General features: G+C 43.8%; 1 protein-coding gene across 6 annotated transcripts in view; it reads right to left on the minus strand.

Moving 5' to 3' along the window:
• Positions 1-24,814, minus strand: part of CADPS (calcium dependent secretion activator) — a 376,860-nt gene that overhangs the window by 257,019 nt on the left and 95,027 nt on the right. For all 6 annotated transcript variants that reach the window (XM_035106756.2, XM_035106772.2, XM_060271298.1 and 3 more), the window contains exon 3: positions 22,384-22,716. In XM_035106756.2, coding sequence (XP_034962647.2) covers positions 22,384-22,716 — 333 coding nt within the window. The remainder of the gene's footprint in view (positions 1-22,383; positions 22,717-24,814) is intronic.

Raw genomic sequence — 24,814 nt, forward strand, 5'->3', positions numbered from 1 at the left:
ATTCACCTCTGGCTTCCCTGCTTACAATTTATGCCATAATAAATGAGATGCCACAAAACTGTCTGTTATTTCTAGAGATCATGGTGTGCGAATCCAATTCGCAATCCTTATTGTTAAGCAAGAATTCCCTAAGCCAAAGGTGTGGAATCTCAGGCACAGGGGCCTTTGGGCCTTTAGTTGGTCCTGGGGACTCTACCCAGTCCATCCCACTCTCTCCAGAACATGCTTTTTGCCACCCTGATCCACAACCTTCTCAATAATAAACAGTGATACTGATACATACATCCCCTGGGAGTTGGCTCCTATGCTTCTGAAGATTGGCTTTTAATTAGAAATGCAAACAATTCTTCAAGGAACTGTTACTATTTAAACCATTATTAGCATGAAGTAGGAACCTCGTCCAAGAAAATGATAGCAGTACTTAGCCTCTGCTTCATTTATTCCTCATTCTCTGACTTCCTCTCATCTCGGAACTTGCAATGCTCATTAACTTGGAACGTCTGTCAAATACACTGGCGCCCCAGAAGATTGCATGATTGCTTCTGAGAAAAGTCCCCTTGTGTGCCACCTGCATTGCACCATTGCTCACAATATGTGGCGAATGTCACTGTCCATACAAACAGAGCCTCTATCTTTAAGGCATATCTTATTTCCAGTTCAGTTACGGCAGATGGATCTGTTCAACCTCTCAGTATGGATGGCCAAAACATTTATTTCTGGCGTGTTTAAATCAAGGCAGTAAATTTGGTCAAGGATGCTTAAATGCTACCTTTTGGGGGGTCATCAATACTGAGAAGGTGAGCACTGGCGGAGGAACAGGGGTGCGGGGAGCGCCCCGCCCCTGGCAGCATGATCCTGTTGGGGTGCCATCATGGTTGCCCCCCACGCTGGGCGCCCCACCCCCAGGACACATGCCACGCCCCCAGGACAGTGTGTCATGCCACTGGGGGGCGCGTCAGCGACGCCCACCCCTGCTCTCCACCCCCACTGCCAGAGCTTGAAGCTCCACCACTGAAGGTGGGCTGGTTTTATTGATAATGATAATACAGTGGTACCTCGGTTTATGAACACAATTGGTTCCAGAAGTCTGTTCATAAACTGAAGCGAATTTTCCCATTGAAAGTAATGGAAAGTGGATTAATCCGTTCCAGACGGGTCCGTGGAGCACTCAACCTGAAGCGTACTTAACCCGAAGCATGGGTGTAATTGGTTCCGGAAGTCTGTTCATAAACTGAAGCGTTCATAAACTGAAGCGAACTTTCCCATTGAAAGTAATGGAAAGTGGATTAATCTGTTCCAGACGGTCCACAGAGTACTTAAACTGAAGCGTTCATAAACTGAAGCGAACTTTCCCATTGAAAGTAACGGAAAGTGAATTAATCCGTTCCAGATGGGTCCACGGTGTTCGTAAACCGAAAATTCGTAAACTGAGGTGTTTGTAAACCGAGGTTCCACTGTATGGGTCATATTACTGTGCATTCCTCTGAATATTTCTGACTAGTTGTAAGGCATTTTTCATGCTGTGCAATAAAAAAATATTGATTGAATGATTGAGATGGTGACCATATCCAATTGCCATATGTTAATTGTATTGATCTAAAAAAAAACAAAACCCCACAGCCATGTTTCCCCCTCCCCCTATTACTGTTCAGTTCCCCCTGTGGATTCAAGGTAACAGAATTTTTAATGACCGCAGGAACATATATTGACAAGTGGTATCAAGGGATTTTGCATAATAATGTCTTGCCGCATGACAATGTCCCCCCCCCCCTTTTAATGCTGGTTGTTGAGGGAGAATGCGAAGCACACGTGATAAGGATTAGGGATTAGGTTCATGTTAAATGATTGCAGGAGTATGCAACTGCTGGTTTTAATAAAGAATAAAAAGAAGGCCAACAGCAGAATTGAGTATAAAAAGGATTAAAGTAACCTACTGAGATGGAAGAATCAACTCTGGAAGTCAGGGAAACGCATTCGCAATTTCACATCCAAAATTGCATTCTATTTCCTCTGCAGCTTCTACAAGTCTGCTTCTCATATGTTCTGCACAGCTCCTTCTTCATTCTGCAAAGCTAATGTCAAAAGCTGCAGGCCATGTGGAAGAAGCATATACACCTTACCCTACCAGCGTAGGGGCGAGGGAAAAATTGAATATTGTTTGCATCTTAATGTGAAACTATCTGTCTCACAGTTCCTGCACTTCAGGGAATTCTGCTCTGCATTTCTCTGGCCAGTGAGCAGGAGAGAGAGAGAGAGAGAGAGAGAGAGAGAGAGAGAGAGAGAGAGAGAGAGAGAACACATTTTTGGGAAAGTGCTCTCTCTTTTCTTTTGGTTCTTTATCTTGGACTGGGACATCCCTTCAAATAGAGGACTCCTTCAAATGGAGAGTAGCCCATGAAACAGAGGGCTGTCCTCTGTAAAGTAGGACAAATGGGCACCCTAGATGGAAGATGGAACCCAACATTTCCACCACCACCTACCCTCCAAGTAGCAACCACTGAAACACAGGTTTTCCTTTAAACTTTTTGCTTCTTGCACCCACCTTTTGTTTCTACAGTGGAACCTCGGTTTACGAACACCTTGGTTTACAAATTTTCGGTTTACGAACGCCGCGGACCCATCTGGAACGGATTAATTCACTTTCCATTACTTTCAATGGGAAAGTTCGCTTCAGTTTATGAACGCTTCAGGTTAAGTACGGACTTCTGGAACCAATTATACCCATGCTTCGGGTTAAGTACGCTTCAGGTTGAGTACTCCGCGGACCCGTCTGGAACAGATTAATCCACTTTCCATTACTTTCAGTGGGAAAGTTCGCTTCAGTTTATGAACACCTCGGTTTATGAACAGACTTCCGGAACTAATTGTGTTCATAAACCGAGGTACCACTGTACTGTACTTTTCTCTTTCACCAGACCGTAACACATCATTGAAAGCTTGGGAATGGAGTGATATGGTTATATTAGCCATAGAATCACAGACTTGTAGAGTTGGAAGGGACCCTGAGGATCATCTAGTCCAGGCACCCCCAAACTCGGCCCTCCAGATGTTTTGGGACTACAACTCCCATCATCCCTGACCACTGGTCCTGTTCTCTAGGGATGATGGGAGTTGTAGTCCCAAAACATCTGGAGGGCCGAGTCTGAGGGTGCCTCATCTAGTCCAACCCCCTGCAAGGCAGGAAGAAAAACAAAAGAACAAAGTACTTATTTTTTTCCTGCATCCTTCAATCACGGTGCAGATATATTTTAGGTTCCTCTTTTTTAAAAAAAAGAAAATGAAAAATGAAAAACCAACCCTGCTTAGCCTGTAAAGAATTACACTCCACTGCTTTTACTGCCTAATTTGACAACCAGGGATAGTCACAAGAGGGCAGTTTTTCTTTAACATCTATTTAACATTCAAAGTGAATACTCTGGAGTTGACAGTGATGCTTACACTCAAGCCCATTGAAAGTTAAGAGAGTAATTACAACCCTTACAGAGGGGTTCCAGGCTGCCACTTCAGTTTCTATGGCAATAAATGCTGACTGTCCCAAAAATAGATTATGGTGCTTTACACTGGCCTTTGAAACAATGGTAATTCTACAAGCACTTCAGTGTGTGTGTGTGTGTGTGTGTGTGTGTGTGTGTGTGTGTGATAATCTTGCATGGTACTTAAGAGGTTTTCATTTTGTCTGAGGAGACAAGAACTTAAGAAGAACCGTTCAGGTTCAGACCAAGGGCATCCAGTTTCATCAAGAGCGGCCAGCTGGATATGTCCTGGAGTTCCACAAGCAGGTCATGAAGCCAACAGCGACAGCTCTGAGAATAGCTTGATCCCAGGCTGGCTCTGTCCTGTTCTCTTGGAATGCACTGTTCTTTGCTACAGAGTGTGGGATCAGTTACTTCAATCCTTATTCTCCCCTTCTCATCATTACATTTCTGGTGTCGATGTTACCCATTCAGCTCAGATGAACTGTTGTGCTCTGTGGAACGGAGTCATACATAGTGTTGCCAGACTCAATAGAGGACAGGACTTCTGTACCTTTAATTGCCCTGCTCTCTTTTGAGTCTGGAAACCTTAAAGAGAAACCAGCAGACCCTTTGTTTAATTTCCAAGCAAAGGGTCTGCTGGTTTCTCTTTAAGGTTTCCAGACTCAAAAGAGAGCAGGGCAATTAAAGGCACAAAAGTCCTGTTCTCTATGGCAACCCTAGTCACACAGCCGATAGCTGAGGACAGGACAGGGCTTCTTGCATGTTGTGATTTGCATTATTATTATTATTATTATTATTATTATTATTATTATTTAATTATTTAAAAGCATTTATAAACCACTTAATATTTTGTTTTTAAATCTCTAATGGGCAATCAGGAAAGATGGTAGAGGGGAAGGATATGCTGCTCGTATATCTGGAAGGCTGACAGTGTCTGTGGATTGACAATGGCAGTAGGGTCCACTACCTGGGGAGCAGGGCAAATATTATTCATGCATTATGGCAGATTTCAGATACAGCTGTCAATAAATAAGTGAAGGAAGGTCCATCCCTATATCCATGTGTATCTGCAGGCAGAAGCAACAGAATGTAGCAGATAAATTTGGACTCATGGATACAATTCACCATATCCTCTCACCCAGAACACGCCCCCATGTATTCTACTTACTTATTCATCTTCCAGCAACACATTGTAAGGATGCCACAGTAATAAGGCAGTATCTGTGTGGATTTCTGTTTACTGTAAGCCCTGGCCCTCAGCTTTCTTTCTCCTTCAATATCTCCTGAGATGTCAACACTGGCAAATTAGAGGAACGTAATTTGAACACTTAGCTACTGTTTGTGATACACACGGGGCTTCTAAAGGAAATGTTTTAGCAGCTTTTTAACCTTGTAGCATTTCAGGAAATAAACGGAGGGGAAAAACAGATTCAGCAAACAGCCAGTAACCTATGGTAACAAGCATGCTAAACTATTGCTTTCTCAGCATTAGGCAGAAATATTACAGAGAACTCAGCCCCCAATTTTGCAATAACAAAACAAGGATAAAGTCCAAGTACTTAGAAATAGCATAGTGCCACCCCCGCAGCTGTTAGTCTATTTGGGCATCTCAGCATCCTTGGGTATTGACCCAGGGGTTGAAAACATATTTAGAGAAGACGGAGAGTTCAGATCTGCTAATGTAATTCAGCAGCATGGCTTGTTAGATCATTAGGAAAAGCTAAATCTTTGACTGAAGTAGGGGTGGCGTATACTGATCTTTTACAAAGCAAATGGACCCTCCCATGTTGGGAGCAGTGGGTGTTATCTGGCTTCAGCTCAGAGCAGAGGCAGATTTAGGGGAGCACGACTGGTTCCGTCACACTGGGTGCAGAGCCTTGGGGCCGCCACAACTATGATGTAGACTGGAAGGCAGGGGCCACCAAATTTTGGTACTGCACAGGGCACCAGTGAAATCTGAGACCCCAAGGTCCGCCGATTCTCCGTGTAGCCAGACTTCAGAACCTCCTATGTCACTTCACCCAAGTTGTCATCAAGTCTGTTTCACTGCCTGAAGAACATCCCTCCCCCCCCCACAAAAAAGTCAGGGTGCAGCCTGGGCATGGCAGAGGTAAAGGTAAAGGGAAAGGGACCCCTGAGCATTAGGTCCAGTCGTGACCGACTCTGGGGTTGCGCGCTCATCTCGCATTATTGGCCGAGGGAGCCGGCGTATAGCTTCCAGGTCATGTGGCCAGCATGACAAAGCCGCTTCTGGCAAACCAGAGCAGCACACGGAAACGCCGTTTACCTTCCCACTGTAGCGGTTCCTATTTATCTACTTGCATTTTGACGTGCTTTTGAACTGCTAGGTTGGCAGGAGCTGGGACCAAGCAACGGGAGCTCACCCCGCCACAGGGATTTGAACCGCCGACCTTCTGATCAGCAAGCCCTAGGCTCAGTGGTTTAGTCCACAGTGCCACCTGGGTCCGCCGCGCCACCTGGGTCCGCATGGCAGAGAGAAATCCCTTATTAATGGCAGCCCTTTCCACCTCGCTGTCCTGCAGTGAGACTATGGCCTCACGGGGAGTGCCAGACATGCCAACCAGAAGCTCTCACAGAGGAATCACAGAGATTCCATAAGTGTGGTGGCAGGCGATCTAAAATAAAAATAAAAATCCTCCAGAGATGACTAGCCACCACCAGTCCAAACCTCACTTGAAAATGATCTGCCAGGACAATGAGGTGATTGAATCACTCCCTCTCCCAAATAGCAGATTCATCATCACCTGTTCTGTAGCAGCCACTATTTCCTGCCACGTTTTTCAGGCCAGAGATATAGTGAGACAGCCATGTGGTTGTCATGGTAGCCATGACATCATGAGTTGGTCTATGCAAGGCACCTTTGCAAGCCCCAATCTGTCCCAGCCTGGGGATTCTCTGAGACTACCTCTTCTAGCTTGGACAGCTGATCAGAGGAATGGTTCATACAGCAACAGAATCCTGTTCTGTCTCTCTTTACCCAAAAACACTGGACATGTCCTTGCATCTCATTCCAGAGCAGATCTCCTGTTAAGGGAGATGGAATTGTTCATGGATGACAGGGACCCCAATCCCACATGTAATTAATTGCCACAAGAGGTGGTGGGTGGCCAATAAACTGGAACAGTCCCCCCCTTTAATCAAACAGCTTGCAGGTCTATGATAAAGAATGATAAAACTCCATTTTCAGGCCACGAGTACATGCAACATTGGCTGTGTGGCAGCTCTGTGCCTTCTCGCCCTCCCACTCCCATTATATTTAGTAAAGTAATGTCATATCATGTGTTTTTGCCATAGTAAACATTGTAAGAGGGAGAGAGAGAAGGAGGTGGTGGAAGGCTGCTGCCTGCAGCAATTGTAATACTGTATGCAGTTCCAGACAAGTTTAACAGAGAGTGAATTTGCTGGGAATAGCAACTGCCATTCATGCCTTGTTTGTGAACTGGACTGGATGGATCCTGGTCTGACCCAATGTGGTAATTCATGTGCTTTGTTCCCTCTGGTCTCCTCTAGAAGAGCTAGCATTAGAGACATGCTACTTATACATCGGCAAGCCCTGCTATTGTCAAATGTCCAAACTGGCCTCCCATTTCTCTCTTCTACTGGGCTGATGATTTCTCTCTTCTACTGGAGCAGGGTTTCCCAAACTTGGTTTTCCAGCTGTTTTGGGACTACAATTCCCATCGTCCCCGACCACTGGTCCTGCTAGCTGGGATTGATGGGAGTTGAAGTCCAAAAACAGCTGGGGACCCAAGTTGGGAATCCCTGCACTAGAGAATGCCAAAGTTCCAGATCACAAGCAACATTACTATAAGATGTTAATATTGTTTTCTACACTGAAATGTCAAGATACATTAAGTAGCTTGTGCTTATAGTCATGGTTTCTTCCTTCCCCCTCCCCAAGAGCACAGTTTCATGTCTTTTAGAATGAAACTGCAGGACCAGATGTTACACAACACAGCTGAGCATTCAAGGTGAATGACATAACAGGAGGCTCTTGGAGGCAGGAATACTCCGATACATCATAGTTTGAAACACAAAGTCAAACTCATTCCCCAAGGTCATTCATTCAATGATTCTGTGGTAAAAGCCCATAATTAAATTTGCCCTCTGCCTAGTCCAGAATCAAACTATTAATCCTCCATGAAGTAAGTGTGTGTGTGATTGTGTTACCGTGTTTTCCAATATTTTAAAAAAATGTGAATACTGGAAATCCTTGTTCATAGATGATTCACATTCTAATTCTGACTACCTCACTCCAGGAATGTAGCCATAGAATCTGCCCTTTGATTATAACTACATTATAGCAGCATCTATGTCAGGGATAAGACACTACAGATGTGGAGACCCATAGAAAGTCTAACAATTGCCAGTAAAAGACATCTGGCTGTTTTTGCTCCCTCCATCTTATTTCTGGCTGTTTTTGCTCCCTCCCATCAAATTCCTGCTGGAGATCCTATGCTTTTAAATTCTTGAGAATAGTGGTACTGAAGGTACCCAACTTGGAAAGCTAAAAGAATCAACCTTATTATTATTATTATTATTATTATTATTATTATTAGGTTGATTCTTTTAGCTTTCCAGGTTGGGTACCTTCAGTACCACTATTCTCAAGAATTTAAAAGCATAGGATCTCCAGCAGGAATTTGATGGGAGGGAGCAAAAACAGCCAGATGTCTACCAACTCCTTAATTTTTTTTGTTTCCTTATTACATTGTGTCTAGCTGGTTTTGGTTGGGGACACCTATTCTTAAAGTTCTAGGTGTGAGGCAATGCATGGTTTTCCTTGGTTCCGTATTTCAAGCTGAATGCTTCAGTGGTCCAACATTATAAGATGCAATCCTATGGCTCTATACTGCAGGTTCCACTGTGCCACAATAATTTATATGACTTTAGTCTAGACCTTGGTGCCAATAGAGACATACCTTCATCCAGTGGGGGATAAAAGAATTTATGCATATGGAGAAATGCCAATGGAAGAGTACAGCAAGAGATACAGCCAGGGCTGGGAGCTTTGATTAAGTCTACCTCTTTTTATCCATCTGCTGTGATTGAGACATCATTTAGTCACATTGATTGGTAGTGATTCCAGCTCTACAATGAATGGATTGAAAATCATTTTGCACAAAAGTTATTTCTCTATTTTAAACTGATTAAACTGTGAGTCTGGGTAGTTTCTGGGTTGTTGTTGGTTTTTTGTGGGTTTTTTTTTTTGGCAATAGAAAGTCCTGATTTTTCTGCAATTTTACCCTTCGTTCTTTTAAACCCTCTTTTGATCACACCAATTTCTTTAGCTTGGCATCATCTCAGTGAGAGCCAGTGTGGTGTAGTGGTTAAGAGCAGTAGACTCATAATCTGGGGAACCGGGTTCACGTCCCTGCTCCTCCACATGCAGCTGCTGGGTGACCTTGGGCTAGTCACACTTCTTTGAAGTCTCTCAGCTCCACTCACCTCACAGAGTGTTTGTTGTGGGGGAGGAAGGGAAAGGAGATTGTTGGTCGCTTTGAGACTCCTTCGGGTAGTGATAAAGCAGGGTATCAAATCCAAACTCCCCTTCTTCTTCTCAGAGAGACAGTGGATCATTTTCCGTTACATTATGAGTAATCCTATTGTGCTGCATTGGTGTTATGGTGGCACGGCTGTTTTTTAAAAATCCTTTTGGAAATTATTCTACATCTCTGTTCGCTAAAGCCCTCCCTAGGAATATAGTGGAACAAACTGTGATAACTGTAACTTAATTATTCATTGGTAGAGCAATCCGAGTAAAAATCGTCTTCCAAGCAGTATCTGTGGGTTGTACACAGTTGGCATCCCTCCACTGACACAGTGGAGGCATTGATCAACATAACTGGGAGGGAGGGAATTTTTGATAATTTCCCTTACCACCTGCTGCTCCCCTACACTAACAACCACTAAGGAACAATGTGGGAGGTGGCATGGCAGGAACTGCGAGAGGAGGAAGAACGTCTGAGAACTGCCTCCCAGTTCTGCTGATGGAAGCCTCTGCTGGACCAAGAATCTCCCACCATGGAGGGTCAGCAGTTAGATACAGCTAGACATGTAAGGAGTCAGCAATTTTTGTCTAATCCTTTGTAGGTTATCATCAGTGCTTTTCCGCATTCCACTGCACTTCAGCTTCTGCTAAAACCTATGTTGATCATTTAGCTATTTGCAATGGCCAGAACCAACAGAATTAATTATGTAGTTAATTTCAATGCATTACAATGGAAGGGAAACATAAAAAACCATGCAGAAAATAATACAGTTATTTACATAATGTCTGTGGACTAAACACAAACAAAATGGCAGTGAATGCCACTGGTATTTGCTTGCATGATTTGCGTTCCTGACCCCCAATGAGCTTTTAAACTGCATCAATTTTGTTTCCCATTTCCATTTCTGACGGTATTCTCCAATATCCCTAGATGCAATCATATGTACATTGTTCCTGAACTAAAATTAACCTATTGAAATGGATTTTCAGCCTCTTCCTGCAAGTAAATCCAAATGAGCTTAATGTGACTCCCATCCTAGTACATATGGATAAGATAACAGCTTTTATTTCACCACTGTTGACTGAGCAAGCAACAAATGCCCACTTCTCTCCTGTTCTTTCTCTCTGAAATTTTCTCCCTGTACAGCCTTGTCAGTTCAACAAGTGAACAGAACTATAAGCCCCTCCTACACCTTTACAACCAGGGAACACCACTTCCTAGTACATATACTTAGAGCAACAGCTCTTGGTTTCTCTGTTGACTCAGAACAACAAAGGCCCACATATCTCTTGGTCTTTCTCTCTGAAATGTTCTTCCCTGCACAGCCTTGTCAATCTAAGAAGTGAGCAGAACAAAAAGCCCCTCCTACATCTTTACAATCAGGGCAGAGCTAATGAGACATGGCACAGCTGCCAGAGAGACTCGGCAGGCATCAATCAGCACCACCACAAGAGACCCAATTGACACCTGTTGTCAACAGAGTGAACCAGCCTTTTCCACTGTCACAGCACAGTTCTTTTCCTCTCTACATCCTGTTCTTCCAACTGTTTATCTTCTGTCTTTCATGAAAAAGTGAATTCCACCCTTTCATTTCCTTATAATTAATCTGATTTTCTGCCCATGCCTCAGTGTTCGCTAGGAGATTGTGGAGTTGATGCAGAAACTCCATCTGGAAGAATTATATTAGTCACAGGCAATTCCTTTCCCCAACACAGATAATGAGGATGTCCTCCTTGGCTCCAATCCTTGTTGAGCAGATATTTTAAAAATAGATGATGTAGCAAGGAAAATCACCTCTGGATACGGATGAACTGTTGGACTCATGCATTTCTATCTTGGTACTAATAAGGTCTACCCATTGCCCTAAGCATGGTCATCTGTGAGTGTGCCAGTGCTATAGATGAGCTGGGTGGATGGCTCACAGGCAACAGGACTGAGATATTGTGGTTGGGCGGCAATGGGCCAAATCTCAGGTGTTGTTGCGCGTGCCAGCAGGAGATCAGAAGTAGAGCAGTTCTAAATGAGCTTGAAGATAAGTTGGATGGTCACAGAGCATCACAGAGAAGAAATGGCAGGTAAAATAGTCTTTGGAAAAGAACATTGCCAGTAGCAGATAGTATCCACTGATGGGTTCTCTGCAGAGGCTGGAAGACCACAAATCTCATTTGCTGCAGGAGCACAGCACACAGAATCATAGAATCATAGAGATGGAAGAGACCACAAGGGCCATCCAGTCCAACCCCCTGCCAAGCAGGAAACACCATCAAAGCATTCTTGACATATGCCTGTCAAGCCTCTGCTTAAAGACCTCCAAAGAAGGAGACTCCAGCACACTCCTTGGCAGCAAATTCCACTGTCGAACAGCTCTTATTGTCAGGAAGTTCTTCCTAATGTTTAGGTGGAATCTTCTTTCTTGTAGTTTGAATCCATTGCTCCGTGTCCGCTTCTCTGGAGCAGCAGAAAACAACCTTTCTCCCTCCTCTATATGACATCCTTTTATATATTCTTACATTCAGTAAGAAAGTAAGAAGGGAACTGCTGGATCAGGTCAGTGGATCAGGTCAGTTCTCCAGTAGTCCTATTCTTTCAGTGGCGAGGCAGATGCCTTTTGGAAGCACAAAGGCAGGACCCGAGCGTAACAGCACTCTGCCCACATGTAATTCCCAGCAACTAGTATTCAGAGACATACTGCCTCCAACTCTGGAGGTAGGACATAGCCACTCTCCTGTATGGATTTGTCTAATCATCTTGGAAAGCATCCATCACTATCTCTTGTGGGACCAAATTCCATAGTTTAACTATGCGATATGTCTGCCCTGAATCTCCCAACATTCATCATCATCATCATCATCATCATCATCATCAGATGACACTGGGTTGTAATATTATGAGAGAGAACCATAAGAACACAAGAGCCCTGCTGGATCAGCCCCAGGTCCCATCCAGTCCAGCCTTCTATTCTCACAGTGGCCAAGCAGATGCCAATAATAATAATAATAATAATAATAATAATAATAATAATAATAATTTATTTATACCCCGCCCATCTGGCTGGGTTTCCCCAACGACTCTGGGTGGCTTACAACAGAAAAATGAAATAAAACAATTAAACATTAAAAGCCTCCCTAAACAGGACTGCCTTCAGATGTCTTCTAAAAATCTGGTAGCTGTTTTCCTCTTTGACATCTGATGGGAGGGCGTTCCACAGGACAGGCGCCACCACCAAGAAGGCCCTCTGCCTGGTTCCCTGCAACTTGGCTTCTCGCAACGAGGGAACCGTCAGAAGGCCCTCGGTACTGGACCTCAGTGTCCGGGCAGAACGATGGAAACATGTAAACAGGACGTGATCACAACAGCACTCTCCCCCCCACTTGTGATTTTCAGGAAGTGCTAAAGATTTCCCAGTTCTGACTAGCCACTTTCTTTGCATCATGCATAATTCTATACACTTTGTTCACATGGATGATCGACTGGCAATATTTGGAGGGTCACAGACTAGGCACCTCTGCTCTATCCTATTTCCCACTTATTCGTCTTTCTTCTAAGCTAAAAAGCCTCAGTCATTGTGACCTGTCCTCATAGGCAGCTGCTCCAGCCACCTGATCATTTCCAGCTCTGCAGAATCTTCTTTAACTGCTTTTCGATTCTGGTCACACTGCAAATTTGCATGCGCACGTCTACCATCGGGAAACGCACAGCACCTTGATAGACTTTGACAGTCTCCATCCACAAAGTCATGCAAGGTTCACCTTACATACTTGGAATTAGATAATTAGATACTTGGGATTCGAATTTCTTTTTCCATTTTATGCGTGTCAATATGAGCATCTAGATGAGCTTGGAACTGCAAGAAGGCAGCAACCTGTGTCTGTTCTTAAGGATATCGACCTGACAGATAACATTCTCTGCTTCCATTCATAATGCTGGCTGCCTGCCTAGGCAGACTCAGAGCATCTCCAAAATAAATGAGCGCCCGTGCTTTCTGCTTTGACATCATTCAGGTGCCATGGAAAGCCTGCAACAATTTTTAAGCTCACCTGAAATAAACTGTGAGAGTGGTAATGCAAGAGAGAATAGGATTAGAAGAGACCAGAAGCCTGGAGTCTATTTCTGGCTCTCACCTTGCATCAAACTGTGACCTCTGGTGATTCAATTCACTGCTGCATCATATGCCTTGCTTTGAGCACAACAAAACTGCCTCAACCATAAATGCAATGCAGAGTGCCTAGATAAAAGGCACTTGCTAAGTGGAAGTTAATGTAAATAATGATGCTGCAACATTTCACTACAAGGCACAGGAAAATAAAGCAATATGAGAGGTGGGCGAAGGGAGGAACTGTCTCCTTGAATCTCTTGTAGATATATCTGAGGAAAGATCTGCTTTTGTAATTAATCACTTGGCACCAAAGTCCTGGATGTGCTAAAGCTAAATGCACATAAGGGCTTTGCTGGAACGCTTTTGGGAGCAATCGAAACAACAACACCGTGAATGCTCGTTTCCTAATCCCAGAGCCTGAACTTTGTAATTCACCCAGCTTTTTGTCAATATGGATGCTAAAAGACATGCTCATCACCTTAGTGCAAAACCTCACACTCAGCCATACTCAACTCCAAAGCTTATATAACTGCAAAAATCATTTTGGAGAAGAAAAATGAAAACCCAAAGTATGCTTATCTAAGCATGAGTGATTGACTGATTAGCTGCAATCACAGCATTATACCAGGAGTTGTGTAGAAAATTATGCCATTCCAACAGAGAAAAGTATATGGCTTTCTAACACCAGCATGGATAAATTGTGCGAGCGAAAGTCAAAATAAGTTGAGCGTTCTTGCAGAAAGCATATTATGTATTGCATCAAACCACTAGTAAAAGGCTTCACTGCTTCCTCTACTTTTGAGTGTAAGATATCTTCATCACAGAATCTTCATACTGATTATATTAAGCAGCTTTTTGTTGTTGCTGCTGGTTGGTTGGTGTTGCAAATTTAAAAGCATAAGCCATTGGTCTGCTTTTCATTTTAACCCCTGGTATGGAAGCCAACAGCTTCTTAGTGCCAATACTCTTTGGGGGTCTCCTAATAAATCATCATTTTACCAAGTTTCCTGTGGCTGATTTCAAAGTGACTCAGAATTCTCCTCTCCCCACATTGCACTTCTGTACCGACGCCTTTGATTCTAATTGTGCCGATTCTCCTTTCTAGCCTTGGTCATCCTCAATTCCCCCCCCCCCCACAAGTCCACCTTCCGCAAATTGCCTCCTGAGCCACCAGAGTGCTGTCCATACAACAGTTGCTGCCACTAGCTAACCCACACCTTTCTGATCCTTACTTAATCAACCAGGTTCTCACAAATAATCTTGGCACATTTCAGGGTGGCAGCTGCATGCATTTCTTTCCCTATTAAATAGTGCACATTGTTTTCATGGATATTTCTGGGCTGGGGTCAGGGGAGGACTGATTGTGGGTGCTCCCTGGTGAGAGGTGGAGTGTGTGCAACCCCCCCCTTTTCAGTGTGAACTTAATTTGGGGATAGAGCAGCAGATGTGAGAGTAGTAGTAGTAGTAGTAATAATAATAATAATAATAATAATAATAATTGAAATTTATAAATACATTTGCATATCTGGTGGGTAGGGTTGGTTGTCTCTACTGTATTTCTGCATTTTGATCTGCTGGTAATTTCAGTTTTTACTGAAACAAAATTTAAAAAAATCCTTCCAGTAGCACCTTAGAGACCAACTAAGTTTGTTATTGGTATGAGCTTTCATGTGCATGCAGACTTTTTCAGATCTGAAGATCATAATCATTCTGTGCAACATACCGTGTTTCTCCAAAAATAAGACACCGTCTTATATTTATTTTTCCTCAAAAAAACACGGTGGCTTATTTTCAGGGTATGTCTTTATATATATATATATATATATATATATATATATATATATATATATATATATATAGTATGGTACAGCTTAACCTACAAGGTTAAACTGCCTATCACTATGGCTTATTTTCAGGGTATGGCTTATTTTCGGGGGACGGCTTATTTTAGGAGAAACACAGTATTATTAGTAGTAGTAGTAGTAGTAGTAGTAGCAGCAGCAGCGTAGTAGTATTACTGTTACTGTTACTATTATTATTTCTGTTCAGTTGCATAGCCATTTCATGACTCTGTACTTATCACATATAAATCCTACCCAGAGCCTGCCTGGAAAACAGCTCTGAACTCTACCTCTGGGTCCTTAGATTCTATCTTTATTTTATTTGTTAAAAATATTTTCATCAGCAGCTTCAGGAAGCAGTGCAGGAAATGAACTGAAGGAGATGAAAATAAACCTACTGAGAGATCTAATGAGGGGGGTGGGGGAGGGAAAGGTCTAGGCCAAGCATTGGTCACAGCAGATTGTAATCACAGTGTCCAGCTTTTCTTGGGTATTATCATTTTAATCTCCACATATACTGATTCACAAACACAAAAAAACCCTCGTGAAATAGCTAAACCCTTCCCGATAGGGCTAAAGCTTGGAGCTCTGTTTTATTTTCTTCCAAAGAGATGGCTTATATAAGATGCTCTCCCTCTAGAGAATCTCTGTTAATTATCATCCTTATCATACACATATTAAAAATAGCAAAGTAATCCTTGTGTTAAGTGTTTGCGTTCTCACTGAAATACGTACTTCTAACAAATCCCTAATTAATTGTAGGTTTGCTGGTTTAATGTGCAATAAAGGAACATAAATAAAGCCAGGCACTGCATCACCCAAGCATTAAAACCAGATGCGGAGATTTTACACTCGGCGCATGGGTGAGCTCAGCCCACAGGGAGAGCCTTGGCAGGCAGGTTACCTAATGAGCTTCCCCCAGTCCCTTCTGACAATAAGAGACCCATGGAACAAATGTTGTTTCATAAAAGGGATTTTAAATTGTGGCCTTTACAGAAGGCAGGAAGCAAAGATTTGAAAGAGAGCTGAACAGAGGAATGGCATCAATGCCATTATACCAATGCTGGTGTAATGATAAGACTCCATCTTAGAGACCAACTGTCATACAGTTTTTGATGTAATCTATATCCCCCACCTATAGGGACCCAGGTGGCGCTGTGGGCTAAACCACTGAGCCTAGGGCTTGCTGATCAGAAGGTCAGCGGTTCGAATACCTGTGACGGGGTGAGCTCCCGTTGCTCGGTCCCAGCTCCTGCCAACCTAGCAGTTCGAAAGCACGTCAAAATGCAAGTAGATAAATAGGAACCGCTACAGTGGGAAGGTAAACGGCGTTTCCGTGTGCTGCTCTGGTTTGCCAGAAGTGGCTTTGTCATGCTGGCCACATGACCTGGAAGCTATATGCCGGCTCCCTCGGCCAATATTGCGAGATGAGCGCCGCAACCCCAGAGTCGGTCACGACTGGACCTAATGGTCAGGGGTCCCTTTACCTTTATATCGCCCACCTACCCCTGATCTGGGGTTTCCTCTCCACCTCTTTGGAATTGTACTTCTACATACATATCAACTTGATAATGGTCGTGTTTGCATGCCATGCTAAGCCAAACGATGTCTTACAGCAAACATGCGGGCTCATGGGAAGGAGATCACAACAGTTTTGCTCCTCTCCAGCCCCTTTAGCTTAGCCAAGATTTCCCACAATAGTTAATCCAAGTTGCGCGCATTCCCACTGGAGGCTGCATTCGCAACAACCAGCACTGCCGTGTTGCTGGCTTCAAATATGATTGCTTGGAATACTTCCTAGCAGTGGTTCACCAAGCAGACCTGGCTGCTTTCAGTGTTTCACACATGATGCTAAATCATAGTTTGCCTGACCTAACTATGTGCGAACCTAGCCCAGCAGACTCACTATAGTTTGTTTTCTGTCAACAAATGTCAGGAGTCCAGTCTCCGGCTTGATCACACAGTAATCACATAGAGAACTTTAGTGCCTTGCAACACTTACTTTGTTTCCAGTCCAACAGCCCTCCCCTTAGCCGACTCTGAGAAGGGATTGGATCAGCTCCCCTCTCTTCCCTTTCTGACACACTACTTCCTTCTCCGTATGCCCCTGTTTGAAACTCCCGAGAGCTTTGGCTGGGTTGCAGCATTCCCTTATTGCCCCGGCATTCCAAGGAGCGGGGGAGTTGGCACTTGCTGGTGCTCATCCTGCCTGGCAGTTAACCCTCTCTGCTCCTGGCTGCTTTCTGCAGCTGGTCGCAAACCTTCCCTGGGATCTGGCTGCAAACTTTCCCTGGGGGTTGGCTTATTCATGACAACAAACCGCTATATGAAGCCATATAGCCAGATGGGCGGGGTATAAATAATATATTATTATTATTATTATTATTATTATTATTATTATTATTATTAAATGAGGCTCCTGTGTTCAGCTGAATGCACTTAGAAGCCACCTTCAGACCCTTCTGCTCAATGCAGGAAGGCTGAGAGTGGAGATGGCTGGACCAGTTTGTGTGGGTACATTGTGGCTGCAGCATACCTTGCACCCCACCCCCTGGCTTGTGTTCAGGCTTAATGTCTGAGCATGAATAAGCATTGATACATACTTCAAAACATCACCCCCCCCCATTCCATGAAGCATAGTTCATGTTTCATAATACTACATTCAATATATACAGTTGTACCTTGGTTTCCGAACAGCTTAGTTCTTGAAACTTTTGTCTCCTGAACGCTGCAAACCCAGAAGCAAATGTTCAGGTTTACGAATTATTTTTGGAAGCCGAACGCCCGACGTGGCTTCCGCGGCATCCGATTGACTGCAGGAGCTTCCTGTAGCCAATCAGAAGCGGCACTTTGGTTTCCGAATGTTTTGGAAGTCGAACGGACTTCTGGAATGGATTCCGTTCGACTTCCAAGGTACGACTGTGTGTGTGCGTATACACCCACCCACCAGTTATGATACACTTGGCAAGGGATTTTGGATATAATATACAACTTACAGCATGGGAGAAGCTATGGAACTGGGATTTGAAGTTCACAACATGTTATTCATTGAAAGAAAATCATATGAAAAGGTTGTATTGTTGGTATTTAACTACTAGCAAATTAGCTGAAATGTACAAAACAGGATCAAATACATGCTGGAAACGTAAGGAAAAATAAGGCACCTTTTATCATATGTGGTGGACATGTATGGTAGTAAAAGAATTTTGGGAAATGATATGCAATGAACTGAAAAAAAAGTTTAAATAACCTTTTCTTAAAACCCCTCCAAAGCTTTTCTTTTAGGAATTCTAGGTGCTGAAATTCCAACGGATCAGAAAAGACTATTTATGTATGTGACCACTGCTGCTTGGATGTTAATGGCCCAGAGATGGAAAGAAGGCAGAGTCCCTCCCAGAGAAGACTGGCAGATTAAGTTGATGGACTATGCCAAATTGGCAAAAATGACCGGAAGAATCAGGAACCAGGAATTTTAATAAGGAATGGGAAAAATACATAATTTACCTTAAAAACCATTGCAAACAATTAAAATCATTAGTAGGATTGGAATAACACTTATAGTTCAATGTTGAATTTTGGGTATAATAGAGATTTAAAAGATTTGGATTACTGTAATAAAAAAGATGCAGGAGGAAAAGCTTAATATAAGGACCCACAAAGGGGAGGAGGGAAGTTCAGGAGATTCTTTGGAATTCTCTTTTTATGTTGGTTGTTGGATAACTGACTGTAAATTTCTAAAACCTGAAAAACTCAATATTTTTTTGAAAACACACACACACACACACACACACACACTTTTAACATAGTGGTACTTCAAAAGCTGTCTGATATTAAATTTCTATTCCTGGATTATCTCATACGTCCAGCAGTGACCTACCAGAATCTCAGGCAGAGGTCTTTTACATCACCTACTAACCGGAGATGCTAAGGCTTGGACCTGATGCTTTCTGGTGGGTGCCACTACCGAGAAGGCCCCCTCTGCCCGGTTCTCTGCAACTTGGCTTCTCACAATGAGGGAACCGCCAGAAGGCCCTCGGCGGTGGACCTCATTGTCTGGGCACAATGATGGGGGTGGAGACACTCCTTCAGGTATACTGGACCGAGGCCGTTTAGGGCTTTAAAGGTCAGCACCAAGACTTGGAATTGTGCTTGGAAACGTACTATAAACAAAACGTTTAGAGTAGAGATTGTATGGCCATCTGTCATGTATGCCTTAGTTGAGATTCCTACATTGCAGGGGGGTGGGACTAGATGACCCTTGCCCCCCTTCCCTTCTACAGTTCCATGGTTCTTAAATGGTATGCCCACCTGGAAGCGACACAGTAGTTGTGACTGACTGGCACTGAGCAGGAGAGAGACTATGGTGGCTAGTATTAATGGGATCTTCAAGGACATGTAGACCTCCCCATTCTGCTGTAACCTAGTTATCGCATTGCTCCTCTATCCTTATCCACAGAGACTCAGGATCCTTTTGCTCCTGGCACCAATATTTTACATTTTTGCTCTTACTATGTGATCTGTCTCCAGTTGTCACATGATAATGCAAGCAGCCAGCACAGCCTGAGGTGTGGGCGATTTTTTTTTTTTTTTTAAAAAGAGATGTAGGGCAGGAGACAAAATGGTGTGCAAGCCCAGCTCACAGGCAGGAGCCTGCAGCTGTGATGGAGTAAACCCAGAATTAGCAATCCCTTTGAAGTTATCCTTCTGCCTCTTCATCTCCCTAATTCTCTCCTTTATTCTCTCCTTGGCTGGGCAGCAGGGTTATTAATCAGAACAGCAATGCCCACTGTGTTCTTTTGAACTGTGGAATATTTCTCTCTCTTTTGACTTTGAGGAGGAGAGAGATGAAAAAAAGCGAGGAAATTAATCTATTCATGAAATAAATATAATCCTCGTCTCCCGGGAATGAATATGTAAATCTGAAAAGGAAAGTACCAAATGACTGAATTTGCTCTAAAAAAAGAGATGCACTGCTGTGAATTTGGAGGACAAAAAGAAGGGAGATCTGTAAGCACACTCATATAAAAAGGAACAGCCAATGAATATTAGACGAAAAAGTGATATAGCAGAATCATATCGTTCTCCTTTAATCCTTCAGCCTTGTCTCATGAGGTGCTGTGGGACTACAGAACACATTATCCCCAGACAGCTCAGCCAATGGTCAGGGATGTTAGAGCCGTAGTTCAACAACATCTGGGGACTCAGGCTGAAGAGTAATGCCTTAGTACAGGCATCCCCAAACTGCGGCCCGGCCCTCCAGATGTTTTGGCCTACAACTCCCACGATCCCTAGCTAACAGGACCAGTGGTCGGGGAAGATGGGAATTGTAGTCCAAAACATCTGGAGGGCTGAAGTTTGGGGATGCCTGCCTTAGTATATAAATCATGACATTGCATGAACTTGATGGAAGGGAACTTAGAGATTCATTGAACTTAGAGATTCAATGGCTGACCTATCAGGTTCTCGTCACTCTTCCTGCCCCCCCTACCTGAAAAATCCATAAAATAGCCATTCTCAACCTGGTGCCCTCCATATGTTTTAGACCAACTCCTATCATTCCCAGCCAACGTGGTCAATGTTCAAAGGTGGTAGGAATTGCAGTCCAATAACCTCTAAAAGGCAGCAGGTTGGGGAAGGTTGCTATAGAAATGTGGCCTGTCAGTGGTTCCCAAACTTATTTTGTCCCACTTGAAAACTGCTGAAGATCTTGCCAAATCACTTAATGTTTTTCCACCTGTTGCAGCAGTTTTAATGCACCATGTTAGATGCTATATGATTTCTAAACTAACTTTCTTTCTTTCTTTCTTTCTTTCTTTCTTTCTTTCTTTCTTTCTTTCTTTCTTTTTACAAACATACTGCAGACCACTGCAAAGCAATATGGGGACTCCTAGTCTATGTGGCATAAATTTTGTTCACATGTACCTTTTACACCTGCCTCTACTCTCATGGTAGCTTCAGCTTTGTTTTGTTACATTATACAAGCTCAAGATGGCTGCTCCCCATTTCGTTTTCACAACAACCTGGGAGGCAGGTTGGGCTCAGAGATAGCGACTGGCCCAGCGAGCTTCACAACTGAGGGGAGATTTGAACCCAGGTCCTGGTCCAACACTCTAACTACCCACACCTTGCCGGTTCTCATCTGATTCTTTCACTTATGCAAGCCTCCTCAGTTCTATTTAATTTAAATACTTTCCATGTGGAAAAATACTGTGGCTACTCCCTTCCAGAGATTAAGAAGCTATAGAGAAGAAGGGCAGATGAAGGGTTCTGCACTTCACTAAAAAAAAAGATAATATTTGCCCATACACTGCCCCTTCCATCACCATTTAGTCCTGGAATATTCACAGTTGAGTTTTGGCACCAAATGCCAGTGGAAGATGCCTGCACCCACCTCAATAGCTCCATCAACAGCCCACTGGAAAAATGCTACCACAAAAACACACCCGTAGAGATCAGCCGGAAAGTGGGCATTTGCAGAACAAGAGACTCCAATCATAGCTGCCAAGTTCTCCCTTTTTTAAAAGGGAAATTCCCTTATGCTGAATAGGCTTCCTCGCGAGAAAAGGGAAAACTTGGCAGCTATGGATTCCAACAAGAAATGTTACTAAGAAAAAGGCTTAATGCAAATTTCACTGAAATAGGGGCAGGGGTGCAGAAGGAGACTCTCAATGCCACAATTCATTGTCAACAAAACCGTCACCATGCAGGGAGGTAGGAGGAAGATCAGTCGTCCTTTTGCTTCCTTCTTATATTGACATTTCTGTGTTCTTTGCAACGTGGGCTCCCCATGGCAAGTGCAGCGTTCTCCTCTCGATTCATCACAAAGCCGCTTCACTCTCCTTTTCTAAGTCCGCCGTGAAGAGCTGCATGCTGGGTGACTGATGATCAAATTCCACCCTAGCTTCACCTCCCCGGCTCCTCCTTTCCCATCTGACTGTCCTCTGCCTGATCACCACTGCTCATTGTCAGACCCCGGTGCCTGGCCCTGTGCCTGGCTTGCTGCTCAACAGAGGCTGTCAAAGCCCTCTGGCCAGAGGCTGTCACCTCTGTGCGCACTGCTGATGTTATACAAAATTAGTTCTGCAAACAGCTATTCCTGAAAGCCCTTCCTCTAACAGCACCGTCCTCTTGACGTACAGCACGGCGGAGCACATCCCATCTCTTCGGCAGCTAGACAAGAGTGAACAGATAGCGTACAAGCCAGCTGCGGAGTCAGAGTTTAGTAGCAATGCTGATGAGACGGCATGTAAGTTGTCACACTCAATATCCTCCCACAAGAATACATGCAAAATAAAGCCTGTGGGAAGCACCCATGAATCATCACCGTTGAAACTTCCTTGTCATTCGCCTGAACATTAAACCAATGTGCGGGCCAATGCCATGGTAGGAGTAGAAATCCACATGGGTATGCTCATATACAAACAGCTGGTATTCTCCAGGAAAACAGGGAGTCTTACCTGACATGCATTGTACAGAAGCTGGTGCTCAAATTTCTTGATACCCAAGATGTTCTGGAACATCTCATACAGTTGTTCCTTGCTGAGAATCAGCTCCGAAGCAGCACTCGCGGTCATCCTGGCTTGTGCTTTGCGAGGATCCTCTTCACCGCGATAGATCGCATCGAATTTTGCCATCCAGGAACTCAGAACAGTCTCCTTGCTGAGGCCATCGATCTCGGGGAGACTTCGGACCCTCTTTTCAATATGTTTCTTGAAGACTTCCCGAGAGTCGTTAGCCGAGAAGCCACCACTCTGAACCATTCTGGCAACACGGTCACTTTTCAGAAACACCTGCAAGTAAAACAATGGAATAAAATGAAATCTCGATTCCCCTCCTGGCTGTTTCAGAGCATGCTGGCTGTGAAATGATTGGAAGCAAATCACATTAGGAAATACTGTCTAGTAGTGGCTTATGCATTGGACAGTATGCACTAGACAGTAGTCAATGAATATAACGTCCCACCCTGTGTTTACAGCTAGACCCGCTGAACTGGAATAGTAAGCTATGACTTTTTTTTCAGGTGGGCACCATTGCCATTATAAAAGAACAAAGGAGAACAAGGGAGGTGTTCACTGTGAGTTCCGGCACCCCTTTTTCCTAGAAAAATAGCACTCAGTAGACACAGCATTTACACTTTGCAAACCTTTTCTTTAAAAAAAGAAGAAGAAAGAAACAAGGAAAAAAGGACATATTTTTCTTCCCAACAAGAGCTTTGGCAGCCATGTAAGCAACCATCAGGAAATGGAATGACATTTTAAGCTGAACACAGATTTTGATAAAAGTCACTACATAATCAGATTCAGGCTCTGCTATTCTCTTTTTCTCTCGGGGCAATTCAAACATGACAAATGCCTGACAACGAAAGTCTTTCAGTGTAGGGGAAAGTGTGTAAATCACATATCTTGTCACTTATAAACTGCACATCCATCCATCCATTTTGCTGTATGTGCCTGTGCTGGGAGACTGGCCCATGTACCCATGTTCATTCAGCAAAATAGGTCAGGCCATTGGGCTACGCAGTACAGTGGTACCTCTGGTTAAGAACTTAATTCGTTCCGGAGGTCCGTTCTTAACCTGAAACTGTTCTTAACCTGAAGCACCACTTTAGTTAATGGAGCCTCCTGCTGCCGCTGCACCACCGGAGAACGATTTCTGTTCTCATCCTGAAGCAAAGTTCTTAACCTGAGGTACTATTTCTGGGTTAGCGGAGTTTGTAACCTGAAGCGTTTGTAACCCGAGGTACCACTGTATTGTCAAGCAGAAATCTAAACCACACTTACCTGGAAGGAAAGTGTAGTAGGACTTTCTTCTGAGTAGACATGTTTAGGACTGTGAAGCAGCTCTCCAGGGTCTCGGGCAGGACTCTTTTATCATCACCTGCTACTTGAACTCTTTTAACTGGAGATGCCAGAGATTGAACCTGGGATCTTAAACCTGCAAAGCAGGTGATGCTGACCATCATATTGAGCCTTTGTCCCTCCCTCAGTGTCCTCACTGGAAAAGCACTTGCTTTGTGTGCCCTTGACTTAATTTTATCCTGTGTTGACATCTGCCTCCAAAATCGGGCAGGAAGGACAAGACACTAGAATGCGGATACATTATGGAAAACCTGAAGTTTCAGGAGCTTTATTCATTTATTTTCAGATTATTTTTACTCCACATTTCTTATACAGGGAATCAAAAGGTCTTACACTGGGCAACAAACATGCTGGAAACAAGTCGTTTCTGATCTAAACATAAACTAGTTTTATACGGAAGTGGCTCCCAAGTCACTATGCTACTTCCCGGCAGGTGGGTTGATGTCCCTTACCAGGAGGGAGTGGGGCAGGGGCAAGGTGCTTAGGAGGAAAGCATGGTGCAAATGCTCTGGCAGAAGTGACAGTTTGGCTCCGATGATGTGTTTGCACCACACCAAACTCCCTGCCGCCATGTCCCTTCCCCTCTCAGGAAACAATGGGAGCTCACATGCTAGGGTAGTGGTTCTGCCCACCCAGAAAAACACTTCTGGTTTTATATCAATGTGGGTTCTTATGGAAACCACATTGGTTTCTTCTCCAAAAAAGAAAACAATGCCCAACCTGAAGAATATGGAGCAGATGATTCAGCAGGGGAAACACAGCCCAGAATAAGTAAGGAGGTAGTACAAGAATACTTGGCTTGTTTAGATGTATTCAGGTCTCCAGGGCCAGATGAACTACATCCAAGAGTATTAAAAGAACTGGTAGAGGTGATTTCAGAACCACTGGCAGTAATCTTTGAGAATTCCTGGAGAACAGGCAAAGTCCGAGCAGACTGGAGGAGGGCAAATGTTGTCCTTATTTTCAAAATGGGGAAAAGAGAGGACCCAAACAATTACCGCCCAGTCAGCCTGACATCAATACCAGGATA

Source organism: Zootoca vivipara, chromosome 2 (genome assembly GCF_963506605.1).
Source record: "Zootoca vivipara chromosome 2, rZooViv1.1, whole genome shotgun sequence".
Classification (NCBI taxonomy): Eukaryota; Metazoa; Chordata; class Lepidosauria; order Squamata; family Lacertidae; genus Zootoca; species Zootoca vivipara.